This window comes from Mesoplodon densirostris, chromosome 17, assembly GCF_025265405.1.
Source record: "Mesoplodon densirostris isolate mMesDen1 chromosome 17, mMesDen1 primary haplotype, whole genome shotgun sequence".
Taxonomy (NCBI): domain Eukaryota; kingdom Metazoa; phylum Chordata; class Mammalia; order Artiodactyla; family Ziphiidae; genus Mesoplodon; species Mesoplodon densirostris.
Window position 1 is genome coordinate 50,119,388 of NC_082677.1, and position 24,455 is coordinate 50,143,842.

The following is a 24,455-nucleotide window of genomic DNA, read 5'->3' on the forward strand; positions in this document are numbered from 1 at the left end:
TTTGGTGTGGACATTTTTATGCAATTTATTAGAAGATTCTCTAAATAGTTATCTGTGCTCAGGCTAGATCTTTTCTTTATATTTTAAGTTGCTTCAAGGCAAAGATTATTTTAAATTTCTCACAAATGCTTAACAAAGTCATTAAAATAATGGTTATTGACAAATTATCTATTTTCAACAGTAGGAATTTAGAACAAAACTGGTCAGAACTTTTGATCAGTCTGTCTCATGAAATAAATATAACCTGATTTATGACTCATCATAAGTCAACAATGCATCAATTTCATGAGTTAACTGTAAAAAACATCTACTAAAACACACAGTCTATAATAGATAAAGAAAAGACTAGTGATTCTGTTGATTGTTATATACGTTGAAAAAGGTGCTGGTTAATAAGGTGGAGGTTGCTGAATTTCCTAAATATTTTCTTCTATCTTTCGCATATGTCTGTTTATGAATATCTATCTATCTATCTCTCCAGTGTTAAGATTCCAACATTGTACTTCATTACTACTCTTATTTTCCCCAACAAACAGTTTTGAAGGTTATGATTGTGCTATGTTAGTAAATTTCTTTCCAAGGAAAATTGGATGGAGTTTTAGACCTTAGGTATTTAAATTCTGTTTCTCAAGCCAACACCTTACACACTTGTTAGACTTTATCACTGTATAAAAATGTACAGTGGTTTATTGACATGTACATTCCAATATGTTTACAGCTGCAAGATAATGAGGCACACTCAGTATTGCACTTCATTAAAATTTCAGGCTCAAACTTAACCTAGAAGTTTAAATGAAACTGCATTTGTAATTTAGTAATTCTTATACAGGACAAACATTGATATCTTTATATACAGTGTGATACTTATTACATTTATATGCCGTCCTAACACATTTTTTTTTTAAATAACAGTCTAGGAAATAAACCAGAATATTCCTCTTTTTATCCCCACCCGTGATGCAATTGTACAGGATTACAAAAAGGCAGTATACAATAAACAGTGATACTTTTTCTCTTTTGCTTGAAAGCCAGCATCATTCTTAGTCCATGGGCATGGCAATTCTTTGTTATCAATTATCTATAAATGTCCAATGCTTCACAGGCCAGTGACGATAATGGCCACATGCAAACACCTCACAAGTTTGATGTCCTGGTTCAAAAGAAGATAAACTGAAATAATAGGGAAACTTTCCATAGCAAGAATTATGTACATGGTATTTGGCATCCTTCTTGCACTGTGAATGGTTCATTTTGATGGATGTATAAATGGTCCCGTCCTTATCCTGAGCAGAGTTTAAACTTCACCACATCCACTTGGGGGGATGAAGGCAACTTTTCTCTCTGTAGACAAAGGAATCTGAGTGTTCTAAAAAGTGTGAGCATTTCTGCACACTCCACAACCCAGGGCAAACTCTTCTCCAGTGGGTGGATGCACAACATGGAGAGGACATTCAGTTCCTTCTAATTGTTTGCCTTTGGGACCTGTATACATTTTGAAGGAGGCAAAAAAATATAATTAAAACACACACACACATACAAACCTAATGAAAATATTAATCACCCATAAGTTACTTAGAGAAATAATGTGACTGTGGTTATGCAGATATAAAATTAAATGTAAAATTAAAAAATTATTTTCTTCTAACCACAAAAATAAAAACATTCACTATAAAAAATTCAACATAACACATACATGCAACAGAAAGGGATAGGGTCCCTATCCCAGTCCAGAAGGATTATCTCCTTCAACTTCTTAATCTGGACTCTTGTCCTCATCCATACAACACTGCCCCCTTTTCGTTCCCTTCATTCGCTGACCTCCAGCTCACTACCCTCCTCCTGCTCGTCGTGGCTCACGCCTCTATTCTGGCCATTTTCCTAAACACTATAGCCTCACGTTATTCTCATCTTGCTTCTTTAAAGCTCCTTGAAAAGCCCTAAAGTACTTCTACTGTAAAGGAAGTAGAGGAAGAACAGTATAACAAATTTTACTTGAGATGAGCAAATAGAAAAGAGTAGCCGTACTTAAAAAAAAACCCTATGTTATCTTAGTATCCTTGTTTTTGAATAGATAATATACTTCACACGGTTTAAAAATCAAAATTAAAAAAAATTACATACAAAAAGAAGTCACCTTTCCCCCATTTTTATCCCATTTTTTCCTGTTTTCCCCAATAGTTAATCAGTTTTATTAGTTTCTTGTCAAACTCCCCAGTGTTTTTTTTAAATGCATATGAGTATATATTCTCATTTCCCCCTTTCTTACAAAAGGCGGCATACTATACACACTGTTCAGTAACTTGGTTTTTCATTTAACAGTATCTGCTATAGACCTTTCCATATTAGTACACAGAAACTCCATCCTCAGTCACCTTCCTTTTTTAATAGTGTGTAGTATTGAGTGTTTAACCAACCTCTTACTGGATCCTTGCATTGTTTACAAGCTTGTATTATTATAAACAATGATGCAATGAATAACCTTCCTATCTGCTCTTTTTTATTTTTCTCACATATGTGGGTATATCCCCAGAAGTGGGATTGCTAAAGGGCAGGTATATTGGCAGTTTTGAGAGGCACCACAGGGTTCTGCCATTTGCACTCTGATAAGCAATGGATGGGACCGCGTGTTTCCCAGCTTTAACAACGTTGTACACTGCAGTGTATGTGCTCTTGCATGTATTTCCACTCGTTTCAGATCTGTCTCTTCTTGGTCACATTTACCTCTCCTTCCACTCTTGTCACTTCTCTTAAGCCTGGTATTCCACCCCACTGTGATCACCAGCCTCCTGACCTCTTCCAATTTTCTGTCTCTTTTTGGTTTCATATTCACTTTTTCTCAGCCTGACCTCCATAGACAATCATCTCTCCTGTATTCTCAGTGGCTTCTTTAATTCCCTTGGCTTTCTGATGCTCACTATGCTGCCCATTCCCAGCCATTCTAGATCAAATCACTTGTCCATTTTATGGTGCTGGTTCCAGGCTTCTTAAAAAATATCATAGCTGCTCACAATAAAGGCAGATGTGTGACCAAAAAAAAAAAAAAAAAAAAAATCACAAAATCCTTTTAAATGGTTCTATTATCAATTTATAATTTCAAACTTCTCATGGCCCTTTAGTGCTGAACAGCAGTCCTTCTACTAATCCTTAGCTGACTTCCTTCTCAGTCCCCACACAATTGCTTCTTACAGCTTTGAGCCCCTCATTCATGATGGTCATCTTACTTTTTACTCCACTCAGAAAGTCAGAAGCTTACAAGGGCCGAGGAATTCCCTTTGTTTCTTTAGGATAGTTTGAACTGGGTTTCTGCCACTTGAAACAAAGTGTTCTCATATGATCATTAAATAAAATGAGATACCATATACATTATAACCATATTTATAAATACTAAAAGCATACCTGCAGGACAGTGTGGTAGTTCTTCCTTAGGAATGCTAGTCATTCTCTGAAAATCATCATGACAAGCATTACAAAAATGTGTTGTTCCAAAACAGAAAAAGACTGCCACTGAACAGCAGTAGCGACATTTATATTCCAAAAAGTCTGTGCCATGTTTCGGACACATCTACAGCAGAAGAAAATAAATACAAGATTATGACGAGTCTATTTCAACTATAGTTAAGAAAACCATACACATAACTCAGTGATTCATATTTTTAGAGTACACACAGCTCTCAAAACTGACTGAAAACCTGATGATACACACATTAAAATATTGAATAAATGTGTGGCTTGGCCTGAAAGGTTTGGACGAAGCCCCAAGTTTAAATCCCAGCTCCATAATAACCAATATTATTTAATAAGCTAGCCATTTAATTTCCTTGTGAATGTTTCTTGGTCAGCCAAATTGAAAAATTAATAATATTTCTTCTATCTCTCAATCTCATAGATGTATTGTTAAGATTTCACTGAAGACGGGAAAACCTAAAAGTGTGACTGCAGGTTTAAGAAAATGAAATAAGTAAATTTATTACTTGTTGAACTATGGTGATTATCTTATGGGAGACAAAATTATAAAATGCAAATACCGTCCAAAAGAAATAATATATACAAAATGATCTGGAAAATTATACACTGCCCTACAAACATCAGAAAGCACTGGGGAAAAAAATGTACTATACTATCCCCATCATATTCGTTATATTATTATTTCAAAAACACAGAAGTTTAACATTTCTAAACTGTCCTTTCTAATAAAATGTTCTGCCCACCTGAGCCCTGGACACATCAGAACAGGCACCACAAATGAGCTCTCTGGGATCATAATCATCTCCCTGTCCAGCCTCAGCATCGCAGCGAGCTTCGCCACCGAAATATGCCTAAGGAGGGAATGTATTCAGATCACAGCAAGAAACAGAAAACTCTGCCATGGGAGGTTCAGTGTGGGTGCAATGGAAGTGAGATCGAGAGGCCTCAGGAAATACTATTGTCTATTGACATTCCCTTGTAATGCCCAGTGGATACCCATATTGCTGCCTGTAAGAAATAGATCAGGGTATGAAATAAAGCTACTTCAGTTCTGGAATGGATTCATACTTACAGTAGAAAGTTTAAACATTGTACTGTCAAAGCAAAATAACAAAAGAATGTATAATATTCCAAATAAATATCAAGAATAGGATATTAAGTAGTAAAGAGAAGCTATGATTTTCCAGGGCAAAGTTTGAATAGTTTTTCTCTTTTTGAAATATGAAATAACATATTCCCTTCTACTACTCTAAAAAAATGCCTAAAATAAATATTAGTGTAAAATTATAATCCTGAGGCTAATGGGAAAGAAAAAAAATCAATTTTGATCATATAAAAATGTTTAAAAAGGAAAGGCAAATTTGGATATTCTGTTCAGGACATTGCTCGTACTTACAGAGCTGCACTACATGTAGGGACTCAACAGTATCTAATACAGATACTTGAATATATGAAGTTATCATCATGGGTAATTCCTCTCTATTTGCTCTGGGCACAAAATAAATAAATTAGTGTCTAATAAGTGCCAAGTACTAGAGATAGAGAACTTAAGAAACATAGTCTTCGTCCTCATGGAACTTATCCAGGGGGACAGAGAGACACGTGAACCAGTCACTGTTAACGCAGAATAATGAGCGCTTAGACGGACGTATGCGAGATGTCCAAATGGCGTGGCGGTGGTGGGGAGGTTGGGGCATGCTGCAGAGGAGGCGAAACCGGAGCCGAATCCGGAAGTGTGATTGCACAGATCTGGCCGTGCCTACAAGCGTGTGCATGGGTGGCAAGCGAGAGTAAGATGCAGAGTAGGAGGCAGAGAAGAGCATTCCACGGACAGAAGAGCCCGGGCGACAGCGTGGAGGTGTGGGTGAGTGAGCCGACACAGCCCAGTCTGGGGCACTGCAAGTTGTTCGGTGTTCCGTTGCACGGGGCACAAGTGGTGGCATGCTGGGAGATGAGACTAGAGAGGTGGAGGGGCCACAGGATTAGAAGCTGAACAGTGACACGATCAGATCTGGGATCTAGAAATGTTCATCTGCTAGTGAAATTGTAAGTGTAAGTGTGAAGCATGGAATGGAGAGCTTAGGGGCTCCACACAAGGAGCCCAGTAAGAAGGCTACTAACAGTTACCAAAGAAAATGATGAGGGTTGCTAAAGATATAATAATAGAAAGAAAAAAGAACTCAAGAGAGATTTGGAGGCAGAAATGACTTTGTTCATTTGTTAATACAGACTGGAGACTGAGAGAGTCAGAAGTATCTGTGAGAAATCTAAATGTCTGGTAGACAGTTGGGTATCTGTATCCAAATCTGAAAAATTTTGGAGGGTCAGAACAATACAGGTGGTGGGCAAAGGCATGGGTATACAGGTCACCAAAGGTGAGGAAGTATGATCAGGCAAGAATGGAGGGCTGGGGAAACAAATATGTAAGGAGTAGATGAATAAAGAGGAACTCTGTGAGGGGGTTAAAGACAAGTGACCAGAAAGGAAGGAAGATACCAAAGAGAGTCTTGTCCTGGGAGCCAAGGAGGTAAGAATTTTAAGAAGGGAATGGTCAAAAGAGTTAAGCAAAAGAAGTTTATTCCAGAGCCAACTGGATTTGGAAAACAAGAGGGGATTGCTGATGGGAAATAGCTTGTGTAGAGAAACACCTCATGTTTGTTTTGGAAATAGTCTGTATATGTTTAAAAAAAGCGCCCCAAAACAAATTAAGAAAATAAATTCTACTTGAAGCACAGCACCAAACTTTCTCATTTTTAACTTGACTTAAAACGTCAGAATAATTAGACATCACTATACTATTCAACTTCTTAATCACACAGGTAATCTTAATAATTCGTAGTATGATTAACAGCCTACCTTTCTGCATTTGTAGCAGACATAATATGCATATCTATTCATGGCATAGCCAGCGGGGTCATTATAAAATCTCACACCAGGGGTTGTGATAGCTTCGCTCTTATGCAGACCTTCATATTCCAACCTCATTAGGGCTTTTCTTCTGACATCCTCATAGAGCTCTTTTATAGGATCAAGCAGGTCTTTTAACACGATATGATTTATTTTGTTCTGAAATTTTGAAATATGAACATTCTTTATTTAACAGAATCACTTCATTTATTAATTCAACAAGCACTTAGTATTCACCTAAGTGCCAAGCACCGTGCTAGGACAGGAGATAACCAAACATTTCCTAAATAAAATGCCATTTAAAAATAATCCTGTAAAGTCCTCACAAGCCTATAGTTTCCCAAGAGCAGGGAAAGTGGCGGCAAGTGGGGCACAGAACACGAAAATTCCATTTGATGAGCTTCATATTCCTGAGTATGAAATGTATCTCCTGCTGCCGTAGCTGTTCTGGGAATAAAAGGTTACCCTGCTGCCACAAATACCCCTCTGTGTGTGTTTTGGTTCCTTGGGGGTGGGGCAGAATGTTAGATAAGAGAAATGAACAAGTAGTATTTTCTATATCCCTTTCATCTATCATTTCCTGAATGTGACTTTTCTTTGTGGCAACAAAAGAGAAGGGAGAGAAAATCCTATCATCTTTTTGAATATTGCTCCGTCTAAGCAATGACTGTGCTAAGTCCATGTTATACCCTAAACACCAGTCTGGCAGTACATTCTTAAACAAAAGTTTTTTGTTAAACATTATTAGCTTGCCAGAATAACCTGCTACTTTGGTTACTATCTTTGCAGAGACGTGTCAAAATGTCAAGAATTTTCTCCTTATTTTACCTGAGCTCTAAAGAATCTGTCCTAATGGCACTTTAAAAAGTTCCGGTTTCACTCTTTCATGGCAGGTATCAGTACCTACAAGCACCACAGGCTCATTCTTCTTTTTGGTAGTCACCCACTGACAAGTCACATGGCCTGAACTCTCAGGGGGTCTGAAAGCAATGATGCATGCCCTTCAATGCATGATGATATCTAAATGAATTTTCTGATGCAATAGTTTAATTTAATCAGCTTTTAATGGACAATTAATGCCTTGAAATGTAGTATAATAGATAGAAAGATCTTATTCTCAGGTACTACCTGGGTGAAGAGAGCAGAAACTGATGGGGGCTGGTGGTACAAAGCAGACTAAGAAGGACACTGAGAGATGCTGCCATGTTTATTTTGAAAGATGAAAGATGAAGACAAAGATGAAAATTAATAGAAAGCAGGTAATTTCTGATTCTTTCCATACCTTGCAAATGGGACAAGATATAAATCCAAAGGTTATCCTTGGACCAAGCCATCTGTTTTCCAAAACTCGTCGACAGCACTGTAAGTGGAATATGTGACTACAATCCAGCTTAAATAAAGAAAAGAGAAGGATATAAGCAAATGTAATAACAATAAACATGAGTAACTGGCAGATTAGTCAATGTAAGGTGCTACTTAGGGCAGGTAAGAGAAAAATCTAGAAATTCAGTACACTGAAACTTCGGCACTTCTCTATTATTCATGCGACATTATGAACTATATCTTCAGCTTCTCCCAATTTTTACCATTCATGTATTAACGCCACCTTATAGAGAGTAAGCTGGGCTAGGGAGAAATGTGAAATTATTCAATTTTGTATCTCACAGGAAGAAGAGGAAACTACTGATTTAAAGATTTAAAATTTATTTTTGAGAAGATTTATTGTCTTGGAATCACAAGAACTGGAAATATAAACAAACAACCAGTAAATGTTAAAAAAAACTTATTTAGCAAATTGTAACTTCTATAATATTACTAACATTATAGATACATGAATATATATTATATACAGAGGTATGTATCATCATTTACATCATCAATTACATAATGCTATAAAAGGCCATGCTGGATTCTGGAAATTAAGAAGAGAGAAGCTACTGGATAATCTAATTATTTTTTTCTCCCTTATGAGCATTTTATACATTCAATGGATTACACAGGCTCACACAAATCACAGATTAAAGCTCACTGCACAAAATGGAGACAGAACGTAAAGAGACAGCATTTGCTCTGTAATAAACTGTTGGATATTAGTGGGATATTTTCTCCCAATGGTATAAGAAAGATTCAGTCGTTTTTTTTTTTTTTTTTGCGTTACGTGGGCCTCTCACTGTTGCGGCCTCTCCCGTTGTGGAGCACAGGCTCCGGACACGCAGGCTCAGCGGCCATGGCTCACAGGCCTAGCCGCTCCGCGGCATGTGGGATCTTCCTGGACCGGGGCATGAACCCGTGTCCCCTGCATCAGCAGGCGGACTCTCAACCACTGCGCCACCAGGGAAGCCCAGTCGTTTGTCTATTTGACATGTATATTTATATTTCCTATTGAAAAATCTAGGCACACTTAACACGTTAAAAGCGGAGACAACCTGAATGGCAGGTGCTGCGGAGAGCGCTTCTGTGAAACAGATCATGCACATGTCGTCAGCGTCCTGCTTCAGGGTCGCAGCATTTTTATCACAGCCGTGTAGACAGGGCAGACAGCGCTCTTCGTTTTTAACACCTCCGCATGGATGGCCACAAGGATGCGTCTTGCTACAGGCTATCTTAGCATATTCCTGTTAAAGATGAATTACAGCAGCACAGAAAATATCAAAAAAGGCACACATCCTGGTAATTACATCCATTATATTAATTTTCTAAGATACCTTCCCACGGGAAATAGATATAAGGCTAAGTAACCACAAAGTAAAGTTATTTTTATTCTTTGTTTGCATATAACTTAGGATTATTAACAAAGTCTAATGTGATTTAAAAAAAATTTCACTCCACATAAAGGGAATGCTAATTAAAAAGTGAGCTGCAATTTTAATCTATTTGTTATCATGCATAGCCATGAAGCAAAAAAAATTCCTGACATATAATCATCCAATCACCACCTACCTCTCTCCAAAATGAAATGGGGATTAAAAAATATACAGGTATCCTTCACTATCTGGACACTATCCAAATTCTTGTTAACTAAATTGAGGAATCAAGAATATTTGGATAGCATGGAATGTGTACAGATGTTCATGCATAAACAACTTTAAGGAAACAAGTGAATAAAATGTGTAAGAAGAAAAGGAAAGGCAGCCCATAGATTTTTATCTGCTTCTAGCACAGAAGTAAATGTTAAATATATATGATGGTGGTAGCTGGGAAACATACAAAAGAGACTGATTTGGGTTTGAGAGCTTTAACTGATCCATTCTCCAGCTTTGATAAAGCATTTAACTCTTGACATGGGTAATACACTAATTTAGAAAACAAAAGTGATGCTGAGCTCAGAGTCCTATTTATATGAAGTGAAGGTGTCAGGAGGGAACACATGCTAGTCCTTACATGATGGCCTAACTAACTATACACGCACCTGGCAATCTGCATCAGAACAAACACTGCCAACAGCAGACAGCTCTGTTCCACTCCTGGAACCACAGAAACGGCATGCTTCCGAGCTACTTGTGGTGGGTTTACCTAGGTTCAAGCAGAAAAGAAAAATCCTCCTTAAGTATATGTTTTCTACATATTTTAATACAACTAACTGAAGAAAACAAATCAAGCAAGCAGGGATATGTATCAGTTACTATCACTGAGAAATCAGCCTGGCAGTTTTGCAGCTGAAGTGTTGTAAGCTGCCCTAATTATAAAGTAAATAATCACACACAAAAAAGGATAAGAGACTAAAGAGCTACCTGAAGCCAAATAAATTATTAACTGATTTATTTATACTTCTTCAGTACACAGAAACAGACTAGGCTTCTAGTTAAGACAGCAGGTCGAGCAGCTATGGTAAGCCCCCTCATTACAAAAGCACAATGCCAGACAAAAGATAACAACAAAAATTAAATAAAGATATATAGAAAAAAGGGAAATCATTAGGTACCTTTCCCAATGACAACATTACAAGGTATAGGAGAAAACCTATCAGCAGAGACTATGAAACGTGAATAACAGAAGAATTCCCACCCAGGGAACTAAAGATAATAGAAACATTTGAAAAGGAATTTAAATATGTTTGAAAAGTTAAAGGAGGAATGGAACCAATAAAACAAAGAACAAAAGGAAAAAGAACAAGATTTGAAAAACACAGACCAAGCTCATTTTAAAACACAGGTACAAAATTCTAAATATGATAAGTGAACTTAGCAATATTTACAGAAAATGTTTTTTAAAAAGGATAGTTTAGGTCATAAATACAATGATGGTTCAAACACTAGAACATTCATTAATGTAATATGGTATGGAGGGAAAATAGGAGAAAAAAAAATCAACTGTGAGAAAAGAAAAGACCATGCTCTTGCAGCATGAAAAGTTATTCATATTTAAATTTGTCAGATTTACATCTAACACCAAAATCAGAAATTTGTGTCAGATAAACGGCAGACTACAGAGGTGCTGAAAATTGAGAATCTGTACGATTCAATGTACCTTTAAGCTGGGAATACACCAGACTTTAGAAAAAAAATCAAAATGAAAAATGCATATTTTGGAGATAAAATGACTTGCCCAAGGTCACACAGCTAGTTCATGGCAAACCAACTTTCCTGACTTTTAATTTAATGTTCTACAATAGAACACTGAACACTGTCTAGTAAATATAAAAATACAGTGATCAATGATCTCATCATCACTTAATAGAAAACACTCAAAATTATTCACATTAAATAATTAAATTAAACTAACATCTAGTTTAATCGTAATCAGTAGGGATGGTTCAATCTATTTGTCAGGCACGGTTCACTCTTAAATCCTTTTACCTGTGTGTTCTCGGAATTCCACCATTGCCTTCATGGTTTTAGAATCTGCTAGTGCCATCAACCAGAACAATTTGGTTCTACCACAACCTTCATGAAGGTCAACCTTTATAGCTTCTTCTTCTTCTTTGAAGACCTATTGTATCATTAAATAAAAGGGGAAAATATAGCACTATGAAAGAAGTATACATTTTAATTATTCAATAATGAAAACAGCTTTTATTTATTAAGCACCCTAAGAAATTCCAGGTATCTCTAGTCTTGTCTTTAATCTTCACAACAGCCCCATTTTTATAAATGTGGAAACCAAGTCTCAGAGGTTAAACAACATGCTTGATTTACACAGCTGGTAAATGAGACAGCTGGGAACTCCACCAAGGTCTTTGATTCCAAGGTTCATTTTTCTCCCATTACACCAAGTCTCCTTCCCACATTATTTCTTACTGAATATACTTTATGTTACAGATACTATTCTGCATGTAAATGCAGAAATCTTCACCTGTCTTTGATGAGTTTTGGTTCGCCGATGAAGATGAAGGAATCTGTCACAGTCAGTACATAAGTTTCCACATACGTTGCACAAAATGATTGCTGCAGTTTCACCGTCATCATGGTTATCACACATAGGCTAGAACAGGACATTTCCATACGTTACAAAAGATTAACAAGAAAGTCTTAAATACTCATACAAATTGAATGTGATTTATTTACAACAGGAACAGACTGTTACTCTGAACTTGAATAAGAATTTAGAATCTGAACATTAAACAGAATTATGGCAAGTGTACTTAACTATAAAAAGCTCTTGGGCTTCCCTGGTGGTGGCGCAGTGGTTAAGAATCCGCCTGCCAATGCAGGGAACACGGGTTCGAGCCCTGGTCTAGGGAGATCCCGCATGCCACGGAGCAGCTAAGCCCACGTGCCACACAACTACTGAAGCCCACACACCTAGAGCTCCGCAACAAGAGAAGCCACCGCAGTGAGAAGCCTGTGCACCGCAACGAAGACCCAATGCAGCCAAAAATAAATAAATAAATAAATAAATAAATTTATACATATTAAAAAAAGGCCTCAAAATCCCCAAATCAATGATTAATGCACTATGGGCATTGAATGATTAACAAAATAAACATGTATACTTTTCTTAGCGACTTAAGAAAATTTCTCCCATTATGTTCAAACATTCTGTATGCTAAATGAATAAATAATGCATTTTTGAAACTTGGGTGTTAAAAAGAAAATGTTGAAAGGGCCTGTATAAAGTTTTTCCTTCCAGTGAAGCAAGGGATACTTATCAAACCTACTTTAAGTACATCTGTGAATAAATGGTATAGCATGTTGTTCACTTACTACTTTATTTCCTTATCATAAAACTGATTATATTTTAGTACAAAATCTAGATATAGAATCAGAGTCTGGCTAAAACCAAACTTTGATATGATGCACACATGACTCAGAGAAGAAGGGAACAGTTTTTTTATGTAATTAAATCCCCTAATATACTATGCAGAGGGAACCCTAAGTGAAACAGACTTGTGAGATGAACTTGGGCAGTGTGACGCAAGTTTTCAAGAGGTCCACTAACTGTGTATTTTGACACGTAGAGTCCTTTTTTTTTTTTTCTTTTTTTTGCGTTACGCGGGCCTCTCACTGTTGCAGCATCTCCCGTTGCGGAGCACATGCTCCGGATGCGCAGGCTCAGTGGCCATGGCTCACAGGCCCAGCCGTTCCACGGCATGTGGGATCTTCCCAGACCGGGGCACGAACCCGTGTCCCCTGCATCGGCAGGCGGACTCTCAACCACTGCGCCACCAGGGAAACCCCTAGAGTCCTTTTTTTTTTTTTAAAGCTAAGCCAAAGCTTACTGTAAAGAAAAACAAACTAAGTTTTTATAAAGTAACTCTGATCTTACCATTTGTTTTTGTTGCCCATCCTTTCCCATCCATCTCCCTGAGGAGAGGCGATCCACGTGGTCCTGGTCGAGAACACACAGCGACGCCAGAGCAAGCCAGAGCTGCCGAAGGGAAAGGCTGTTACACTACAGAGCGTGGGGTAACGCCTTACAGAGCACCCACCGCCACAACTCAGTGCAGGCTAGCTGGACTTGAAAAGACGTACAACCCCAGTGGCTCTCAAGTCTTCCTGGTGGGGTACCAGGCACCCACGCCCTCTACTGTGTGTGCCATGCACAGAGTAGGCACTGAAATACATACTGAGTAAATGACTGTTGCTCTGATGAACCATTCTGTTGTCTACCTGACATATAAAATTAACCTTTATTATTCCGATATGTAAACAACATATCAATACATAAATTTACATATTTAATATACCAATGCCTTCTACACATTTTCCATCTAATATCTGGCTGAGGCATTAAATTCCAAGGAAATCTCTATGCCTCTAACAGTCGAGCACTCTGCTGGGTACACTTTGTCAGAAATAAGTAAACATCTTACAAGCGTTAGAAAATTGCCCTCAAAAATACTTTAAAGCTTTCTGAGGCTTAAAGAGCAAGCTTCATTTTTACACAGAATAATATATTTCTTCATGACTGAAAAATAGAAAATAATACTTAACTGTCTCAACTCTGAGAAGTGCATGTGAGTATCACTGGATATGAAGAGTAAGGGGGAAATAAAATAGGAAAAGAGAAGCCAGAAGAAAATTAAAGTTATGCAAGGGGAAAGGGGAGAGCCGACTGAAGAACGAGTGCAGCGTATACGTGGTGGGAAAGGGTGACTGTCAGAGCAGCTGCTTCAGAGTCACACTCACTGGCAACATGGCAGGAACTGGCTTTTTCTGCCCAAGGGAGATAAAATGTATCTTCTTTTTCAGACTTCTGAGGATTAACTCAGGCAATTTCTACGAGCTTCGACTTCTTCCTAATGCTGTCAGAACTGCCCGGCTTCAAGGAAATCTCAAATCTCTTTTGGAAGTATATGGGACATAAACTTTGGTAGACTAAAATTTACAATAGATTGCATCTCATCTGAAGGGTGCAATCTCACTTCCTAAGAGATTCTGCCCCATTGTGCCCTGGGCACACACTTTCTGCTTTTGAAAAGTAAGGCCTACACATTCAGTACGTAGGCCACAGGACTCTATGTTAGGACAACTGAGTGATTACAGAAGGAGTAGGCAGGGGCCTTGTCTTTAAAGGACCTTCAGTCTATCACAACGTCATGCTGACACTAAAATTAACAGTAAATACATCATTAGAAAGACAGTACACTGACATATACATAATTTAGCTTCTTTTTAATGAGTATATCCTTAGCTCCCTAAATAATAACAAAAACAAGTGATAAAGAACACATAACAGTGAACATTAAAAATTACCAGGCTTAGATTATAATTCAAAAAAGCCCTTCATACTTTTTCAATAAATACAATATTTGGTAAGAAAAAAGAGTGAGGTGGGTAGGGGAGGGATGGATTGGTAGTTTGAGATTAGCAGGTACAAACTATTATACAGAGAATTGACAAACAACAAGGTCCTACTGTATAGCACAGGGAACTACATTCAATGTCCTGGGATGAACCATAATGGAAAAGAATATGAAAAAGAATGTGTATGTATATAGATAGATAGATAGATAGATAGATAGATAACTGAATCACTTTGCTGTACAATAGGAATTAACACAACATTATAAATCAACTATACTTCAATAAAATAAATTTTTTAGAAAAGTAAATTAAGCTGGCTTATTTTTTAAAATTTGTTCAAATCTATTACTGAAAAAGAACATGCAACAATATAGACCAAATGAAAGGAAACCTACCCTAGTTGTTGCAATACATCTCACTGGAGATCTAAATTCTTCCTCCATCTTGGTCAAGGCAATGATGGTTTCTGCAATGGCATTTTTTGTCACTCGGGACCACGCTTCTGACAGATGACCCTAATGAGCAGGACAGAATAATTTAATAAACAACCAGAGAGGTATAATCAAAGGAGCAGATTCTGTTCTCTGAACATCTCTCACCAAAAAGGAAAATTTATTTGCTAGTGGAATCTTAGATCAAGGGGCATACTTTAATATAAAAATCCTTCACAACTATATGAACAATTCAACTTCTACTTACTATTTTGATGATTCAAAACAAAAGTCAATAAAAATTTAAGTTCTCAATACTCTTTTCTTACAGAGTTCAAGGGCATTTCATCTTACATGTAGATAAAAACATAACAAATACTAGGCTGTCTATGACTGAGAAATTCTGATCATGAAACCCTGTTATTTGACACGGAGCTCACACAGCTAAGCTAAAGCGCTTTAGAAGAGTATTACTGGAACCCGAGAGCATAAATGGGTTCAAATTACAACTACCTTAATTTGCTAACGTGATTTTTACTGAACACCAACATGTTACTCCTAGAGAGTGTTCCTAAACATCTTTCATAAATATTTTCATCCAATGAAAAGCCTATTTACTCAGAAAGCCTATTTGAGAATGGAAAAAATTCTCCATTTCTCTGATTGAGGAAATGTCCACACTGCTGGGAAAAGTGACAGAACTTCCTATTTCCCCAGAATATCCTTACTCGTCTCATATCCACACGCTATCAATCTTTAAAGGGACAGAGTTCAAGTTCCAATTCCTCCTCTTCCAAAATGCTTGCCGTCTACTCTACCTCTCAGGAACCTGTCATCCACAGTGTCCTGCCCTCCTGGGGCTGAACTCCTGGAAATACAATGGAATGTGAGGAAACTAACATGGAGCAACCAGTGAGAGCCAGGGACTCTGAGAAGTAATTCCCTTTCCTCCGCACTCTGGGATCTCCCTGCAAAAGCAACACCTAAAGTAAAGACAGCAGTACAGGACGTTCATAAACTGTGAGAACTAAAAGACAGCAAGAAACCTTTGCTCTGAAAAGCCCTTTTTTTACCTTTAGGCTCTTGGGCTCAGGCTGTTTTTTTTAGGGTTCAAAGAGTATACTTTTTTTTTTTTAAGTTTCAAAGTCTTGGAAGACTTATGTAATAATTCTCAAGTAAATTAATTGGGAAGCTTGAAATGAACATAGTTTACACAAAGGGCAAATTTATCACCAGCTGGAAAGACATCGTGCGATAGTGAACCTACTAAATGGACCTTGTAAGCAAAGCAAAATAACACGAATGTTCTCTCAATTCAGCAGAATGATTATGCCACTCGTTTTGCCAATCAGGTTCCTACTGTACTTCACTGACATAATGATCAGGAGGATGGGAACTTACTGCCGCCATATCCTTAACAAGTTTAATGATGATCTCTGAGATCTGCGTAGGAGTTGAGCCCTTCATCCACCAATGACTCTCACCTCGTCGGATATAACTACAAGAAAAGTCAGCGCTTGTAAACCAATCAGTGAGAGTTACAAGTGAATAAGATGAAAACTGTTATTTCAGCATGCAGCATTTTAATTTTTAAAATGATTCAACCAGTCAGGACATTTTTACAAGAAAATTAACGACAACATTATTCGTAATCCATCTCTTCAACCCCAAGGGAGTAGCTATTCTGATATGTGTTCCCTTTCAAGTATTTCACTGTTTACATATTATTTTATATGCATCTTTTAGAACAGTACTATTCAAACTATATCAATAGAACACAAACTATTTGTTACCAGTCCACATAAAGATAAGAGCTTGCACCAGAATATGTCAACTGTATCACTGAGCATACAGCAAGTCCCCTACATACAAGCCTTCAAGTGACAAACTCTGAAAGATGCAAACGTGCATCTGGTTCCAGCAAGGAACCAGAACCTGTGCCATCAGCGTCAGGCGTGAGTGACACTGCAGCTGGCCCTCCGTCTCCTATTGCTGACAATCCTTCAGCTCTACCATCTCCCACCTCCTCTCCCCACTCCTGTCTGTAACTCGTCTTGTCTTTTCACTCGATGCCAGCCCCTGTATGCCAGCTGTTGTACTGTACTACTGTACTTTTCAGGGTACTGTACCCAGTAAGATTAAAAATGTTTATTTTTTGTTTGTTTGTTTTTTATGTATTATTTGTGTGAAAAGTATTGTAAACCTATTACAGTACAGTACTAAATAGCCGCTTGTGTTAATTGGGTACCTAGGCTAACTTTGCTGGACTTAACGAACAAACTGGACTTACAAACGCGCTCTTGGAATGGAACTCATTTGTATGTAGGGGACTTACTGTACTACTGTTTAGTTCAGCTCACATTTTTTTCCCCTAGGAAGACTATCCAGATGAAGGAAGCAATATACTTATTTACATTCTAGTGCTATTCGCTTAATGTTATGAGTTGGCTCTTTGACTAACATTATTCCAGATGTCTCTAATCTTCTGCTGTTACACACAGTTCTATAACAAACAGCCCTGTATATATATCCTTCTGCACATGTATGAACATGTTTGAGACAAACAGTTCTACAGAAGTAGAATTGGTAGGTCAAAGGATCTGCACATTTTAAATATAGTGATATGTTATCAAACTGACATCCAAAAAGGTTATGGCAATTTACATTAGATGTCATAAAAACTGTCTATTTCTTCATAATTATGCCAATGCAAAGATATTTTACTATTGTTTTAATCTACATTTCTCTGAATACCAGTGAGGTATCTTTTCATTTACTTATTGGCATTTGTAACTTTTCTTCTCTGAAGTGACTACTCTTGGCATTTATTTTTGTATCAGATGTTTGTCTTTTTTTCCCATTGATTTATAGTCATTCTTCTAATATTAGGACTAATAATTCATTGCCTACTATATAAGTGTTAAATATTTCTTTCCAAGTCAGTTGTTTGTATTTTAAAAGTATTGTCTATCAATTAATTTTCACTTTTATGTAGCCAAATCTCTGAGTCATTTCCCCTGTTACTTTTGGGTTCTGTGTTTTATTTAAGGACGTCTTCCCAAATTGAAGATTACAAAAATATTCTTCTATAATTTGTCCTACTAGAGTGTAAAAACAAAAATATACAAAGCTTTAATTGATCTCAAGTTTATTTTGTAATGGTGTGAGGTTTTTTTTTCTTTTGCATTTGGGAAGTACTCTAACATCATATACTCAGCAGATTTTCCTTTCCCCACTAATTTTTTTTTTTAATTTAAAAAAATTTTTGGCTGCGCTGCACAGCATGTGGGGGATCTTAGTTCCCAGACCAGGGATAGAACCCACGCCCCATGCATTGGAAGGCGGAGTCTTAAACCACTGGACCACCTGGGAAGCCCCTCCTCCCTAATTTGAAAAGACACTTTTATTACACACAGCATTCTCTTTCATACATGGGCCAGTCATTTATGGCTTCTATTTCTGGTAAATAAGCAAATAAGAGGGAATTTGAAAGGTCTGAATTCTTCAAACAGTAGCTTACTCTGTTCTATTTTTGTACCAAAACATATGCAATGACCAACCTGGAATTGAAAATCATTGGAAGGGTAACTGTTGTAACGCCTTTGCCCACGGAGGTACCAGCTGTGCCTGTGATGGTGGTTCCTTTGGCTTTTAGCTGTACTGTGAGTGCTTTGGCAATGCATCCTAGAAACATGTCCAAGATACCTAGCTTATTCCAATCTCCTTTCTCTGTTGAATGAATAATATCACTGATATCTGCTGGGGGGAGGGATTTCACTCCTATAATGCTGGCCAGACGATTAGGGGTAACTTCAGGCAAAACTCGTCTTAGTAAGGAGGTCACCTGGTACGAAAAATAAAAGAATCCTATTTAAAGATTTGGGATTGACATATACACACTGTTATATTTAAAACAGATAACCAACAAGAACCTACTGTACAGCACAGGAAACTCTCCTCAATATTCTATAATCATCTAAATGGGAAAAGAACTTGAAAAAGAATAGATAACGTATATATGTATAACTGAATCACTTTGCTGTATACCTGAAACTAACACAACATTGTTAATCAAGTATACACCAATATAAAATAAAAATTAAAAAAAAAGATCGGTGTTTTAAAGGTTTCATCTTTTTTAATGAGTCTAGCTGATGTTCTATGACTTCAAAAGCTCTGAGAAGGACAGAGAAATGATTTAAACATGATTTAATTTCTCAAGTGGTAACTAACACTCCAGGGCAGCAAGAAAAAAAAACACGTCTCTTACTTGGTCATTATATACATTATATACCTCATGAATAAGATATTCAGTAGCAGAATACGCTCTTATCACAATAACACATTACTAAAATGGAACATATTTTGTTCTTCCATATTCTCATTACAATAAGTCAAAAAGAAAAAACATGGGGTTAAAATACAATCCCAAAACCAAAACATAACAACAAAAAATAACCAAACAAAACCCCCTGATTCTCTTTGCTAGAGTAATTTTTAACAATGTTTCAAGTAACAAAATAAGCCTACAGGTAAGTGGTGTGATCAGTCACCTGTCTCTGGACGCGTGGAGAGGCGGTGTGGAGCAGTGAAAAGAGGTCCTGGAGCAGAGTCAGCTGCTGGGCCAGATACTGCCGGCCCACGTTGGAGCCACTCAAGGCTAACACCATGGAGAGCAGCTCAAAGCAGTAGGCATCGGAGGAGGCATCTTCATCGTTGGGCTGCGAATTGGCATTTTCTTTGCTTGATATGGCATGTTCCCATTCTTCACGAACTCTGGTGGCTTCCATGCGAATAGCCTGGACGATGTGAGCACACACCTATTTGAGGGCAACATAAAGAAAATGTAAAAACATTATTTGTAAGGCCTAGTTGAAAACAAAACAACACAAGAATACTAGTTGATACTCAATTTAATACTCTTCCTCCCAGTTAATTCTCCATCATACCATTCTCTTAACTCATCTTAAAACCAATTAAGGAAAACTAGGCAAACCATGATTAAAAATCTGAGTATTTAAATCAACTAGTATAGAAACAAATTATATACTAGTTACCAATTCCCCTGCCTGTGGTTTAAGACATGAAATGAAAACAAATCACCATATTTAATCACTTCTAAGGCACATTTCCCCCCACACGCTAACATTTCTATTCATAATGTGCTTTATAATTGATGCAATTCATAATTTAATTGGCAGCAAATTTTTTTAGTGATATATAAAATAACAGCACATTTTACAATTGGTAGCTTCTAAGATTCAATAGAATGCTGTTAAAGACAAAGCACACATAAATTTATGTGATTTATTTAAAAGATTGAATGGTGTTGAAAGTTAAAATAATGGCCAACTTAAAACCTAATTCAAAAGTCAATATCTTATTTGACCTCTGAAGGGCTAATTTTGTTACGTAGGCACCCCTAAATGAACCCCCATTATATGAATGATCTAGTGCTACTCCCCCATCTCCTGATAGTTAAAAATAATAACACTGGTTTAGTTCACATTATAATTGCTCAGCAAAATAATTTTAAAAAATCAACCAACAAACAAAAAAACGGGGGGGGGGGGGGAAGGAACACAGGAAATGCAAATGAAATCTGATATAGCTGGGTACTTGACACCAAAATGAAACAAGCTACCTGAAAATGATAAAAACAAAGAGCAGCAAGGTAAGAAAGTTAACATTCATAACCAAATCTTTAAAGTGATGCAGGAATGCCAATATACTCCTTCCTCTCTAGAAAAAGGCAGACACATTCTGCAGGACCTATAAAAGAGTCAGCATGGAAAAGCCTCCATAAATTTTGGAAAATGCTTTACACCCTAAAAACAAACAAACAAACATTGATGAAGACAATGAAATGGCTGTTAACCAACCTGTTTTTGTAGGTTAGTCAGTTTACTCCTGCTGAATATGATTCCAACCATATGTTCTTTCAGGTCAGCATCTGAAGTTGCCTTTATACAGCAAAAAGGAAAAAAAGGAAGCGGGCTCTTTCAATAAAATTTGTATATTTGACATTTTGAAGCATCTTGAGAAATAATTATGCAGGTATTTTTACAAGGTGAATTTATTTTAAATGGAGATCTATAATACTAGGACAAAGGATAAAAAGTTTGAAGAAATCACTGTTGGCTAAGGTGGCTATAAAAAGGGCAAAATTTCTGAATTTAAGAAATCCAGAGAAGTATACTTCATGGATTTCTTTAATCTAGTCAATCTGTGTCAGTTTGATTGAATCTATTTCTGAACTCTGAACATTATTACTTCATATCCTACATTTGGTTATTAGAAGAGCAACTCAGGAAAATGACATTTGATTAAAAGGAAAGTGTCTTAAGAAAACTCTCTGATAACGGTGGCCTTAAATCAAGCTACTCCAACACCAACAGTAAACAAAGAAGCATATCGTAAGAAGAAAAATGAAGGTTGAAGTTTTATGCACTCTCTCAAGTGGTGGATAAATATGCAAACACATAAATACACAATCTTATTTAATCCTCACAAAAACCCCATAAGGTAAGATCTGATGTTTTGCCTGTTTTACAGGTAAGAAAACTGAGGCAAACCACCCTTGTATTAGAATTAAAAATAACTCTTGGTTTCACTTTTCTTAGGATAGAGAAAGCCACAAGAGAATGTCACTCCCACCTTAACTATGAGAAAAGCTGATAATCTACAAAACCATAACTTTTTGGGTGCCCATCAGAGAGCTGAGGTGGGCAACCAGGTGAACTAAAATCTAAAAAGACAAATCCATATAGTCGGACACTTCAAAATTCTTTCTGTACCTGACAGAACAAGAAAATGAGCAAAGAAACAAAAATCAGCAAGGTTCTTACAGATCTGAACAAAACTATCAGCCACCTGAATTAATCAATATTTATAAAACCTTTAACAAAACAACAGCAGAGTTCATATTCTTTTCCAGTGTGCATGGACATTCACTAAACTATACCATACTATGAGCCAGAATTCAGGTCTTAACAGTTTTAAAAGGGATGAAATTATAAGAAATTTATATATGTATTTTGACCGTGATAGAATTAAACTAGAAATCAATAATACAAAGCTATCAGGAAATCTCCCAAATATTTAGAAATTCATTACCCAGGGGTCAAGGAAGAAATCAAAATAGAAGTCAGAAAATATTTTAAATTTAATGAAATGAAAAAAATAATGCACTCAAATGTGTGACACTAAAGCACTGCTTAGAAGAAGATTACAGCATTACTTATATGAGAAAAGAAAGGTCTCGAGTCATCATATTAGGACCTTAGGAAACCAGAAAAAGAACGAATCAAATCCAGAGCAATCAGATGGAAAGATATAATAAAAGAAGATACATCACTATAGAGTCTAAGGATAATAAGAGTATATTATGAACAACTTATGCCAATAAATTCAGCAACTTAGATGAAATGGGCAAATTACTTGGAAGACACAACTACCAAAGCTCACTCAAAAAGAATGGGTAACTGCAATATCCCTGTATCTACTAAGGAAAGTAAATTTGTAGAATGAATTTTTTTTTTTTTTGCTACTTAAAATACTAGTAGATTATACATTAACAAATGAATTCCTTTTAGATAGAATGGCCTATTAACTTCTTTCATAATTCACTTTGCTTTTTTGACATACCATACTATTCATTCATTTAAAGTGTACAGTTCAATGGTTTATATATTATACATGCACAAATCAGTGCAACCATCACCACAGTCAATTTTAGAGCATCTTCATCACCCCAAAAAGAAACACTGTGCCATTCATCTATCACGTCTCTAGTTAATCTTCTTTTTTATTAAAGAAAGAGAAACTGCATATAAGCAAATACAGCATATCCATTAACATACATAGCAATATATGGATTATTTTACTTAATAAAAGAAAATGAAAACAGAAAAATACATAAGAAATCCATTCTGATAAAAATTCTCAGCAAACTAGAAACAGAAGGAACCTCCTCAAACTGATTAAGAGCAGTTACAAAAAATCTATGGTGAAAGACTGAATACTTTCTTTTTACGATCTACGAAAGGAAGACTAATCTCACTACTTTTATTCAACATGGTACTGAAGGTCTTAGCCAGTGCAATAACATAAGATTGGAAAGGAAGAAGTAAAACTGACTTTCTTTGAAGACTACATGATTATCAATGAAGAAAATCCCAAAGATACTATGAAAAAGCTTCCAGAACTAATAAGTGAATTTAAGGGGACCATAGGATATAGGTTTAATACAAAAAGTCAACTGTATCTTTATACACTAGAAATGAATAACTGGAAAGTGAAATTAAAAATATCATTTACAATAGCATCAAAACCATGAAATGTTGAGGGATCAATTTAATAAAATGTGTAAGACAGGTACACAGAACTGAACTATGAAACACTGCTGGCAGAAATTAAAGAAGATCTAAATAAATGGACAGACCTAAATAAATATCATATTCATGGACAGGAAGACTCAATATTAAGATGTCAATTCTCCCCAAACTGACTTAGCACTTTGGTGCAATTCCAATCAATATTCCAGTAGGTTTCTTTTTATTTATTTATTTATCTATCTATCTATCTATCTATCTATCTGTTGGGGAGGAAGAAACTGACAATCTGATCTTAAGCTTTCTATGGAAATGGAAAGGACCTGGAATAGCCAAAACAACTTTGAAAAAGAACTTGGTTGGAATCTTATCTCATGATTCTCTATAAAGCTACAGTAATCAAGACAGCCTGATGCTGGTGTAAGAATATACGTGTAAATTAATGAAACAGAATAGGGTCCAGAAACAGACCTACACATTTACAGTGAACTGATTATTGATAAAGGATAGACTTTTCATCAAATGGCAGTAGAAGAATTGAACATCTACATGCCAAAAAAATGAACCTCAACCGTTAGCTCATACTGTATAGAAAAACTTGAAATGTATAGAGTTCTAAATAAAATAACTAAAGTTCTAAGGTTTCTAGAAGAAAACAGGAGAAAATCTTTGTGACCTTAATTAGATAAGACACAAAAACCATGAGTCATTAAAAAAATAGATAAATTGGACTTTATCAAAATTAAAAACTACCTCAGAACAGAATAAAGAAAAAAAAAAAGAGAATTGAGGACAGTCTCAGAGACCTCTGGGACAACATTAAACACACAAACGTTCGAATTATAGGGGTCCCAGAAGAAAACAAAAAGAAAGGGACTGAGAAAATATTTGAAGAGATTATGCTTGAAAACTTCCCTAATATGGGAAAGGAAATACTCAATCAAGTCCAGGAAGCGCAGAGTCCCACATAGGATAAATCCAAGGAGAAACATGCCAAGACACTTATTAATCAAACTATCAAAAATTAAATACAAAGAAAAAATACTGAAAGCAGCAAGGGAAAAAAGCAACAAATAACATACAAGGGAATCCCCATAAGGTTAACAGCTGATCTTTCAGCAGAAACTCTGCAA

General features: G+C 36.4%; 1 protein-coding gene across 6 annotated transcripts in view; it reads right to left on the bottom strand.

The window, feature by feature from the left end:
* Positions 1-648: 648 nt before the first annotated feature.
* Positions 649-24,455, bottom strand: part of MYCBP2 (MYC binding protein 2) — a 269,886-nt gene continuing 246,079 nt past the window's right edge. For all 6 annotated transcript variants that reach the window (XM_060080239.1, XM_060080242.1, XM_060080241.1 and 3 more), the window contains 15 exons: positions 20,872-20,952; positions 19,543-19,809; positions 18,550-18,833; positions 16,391-16,487; positions 14,954-15,073; positions 13,078-13,179; positions 11,665-11,793; positions 11,169-11,301; positions 9,782-9,885; positions 8,799-8,987; positions 7,655-7,762; positions 6,322-6,531; positions 4,209-4,316; positions 3,397-3,562; positions 649-1,482 (listed from right to left, as the gene is read on the bottom strand). In XM_060080239.1, the coding sequence (XP_059936222.1) occupies positions 1,367-1,482; positions 3,397-3,562; positions 4,209-4,316; positions 6,322-6,531; positions 7,655-7,762; positions 8,799-8,987; positions 9,782-9,885; positions 11,169-11,301; positions 11,665-11,793; positions 13,078-13,179; positions 14,954-15,073; positions 16,391-16,487; positions 18,550-18,833; positions 19,543-19,809; positions 20,872-20,952 (2,214 nt within the window). In that variant the 3' untranslated portion in view covers positions 649-1,366. The remainder of the gene's footprint in view (positions 1,483-3,396; positions 3,563-4,208; positions 4,317-6,321; positions 6,532-7,654; positions 7,763-8,798; positions 8,988-9,781; positions 9,886-11,168; positions 11,302-11,664; positions 11,794-13,077; positions 13,180-14,953; positions 15,074-16,390; positions 16,488-18,549; positions 18,834-19,542; positions 19,810-20,871; positions 20,953-24,455) is intronic.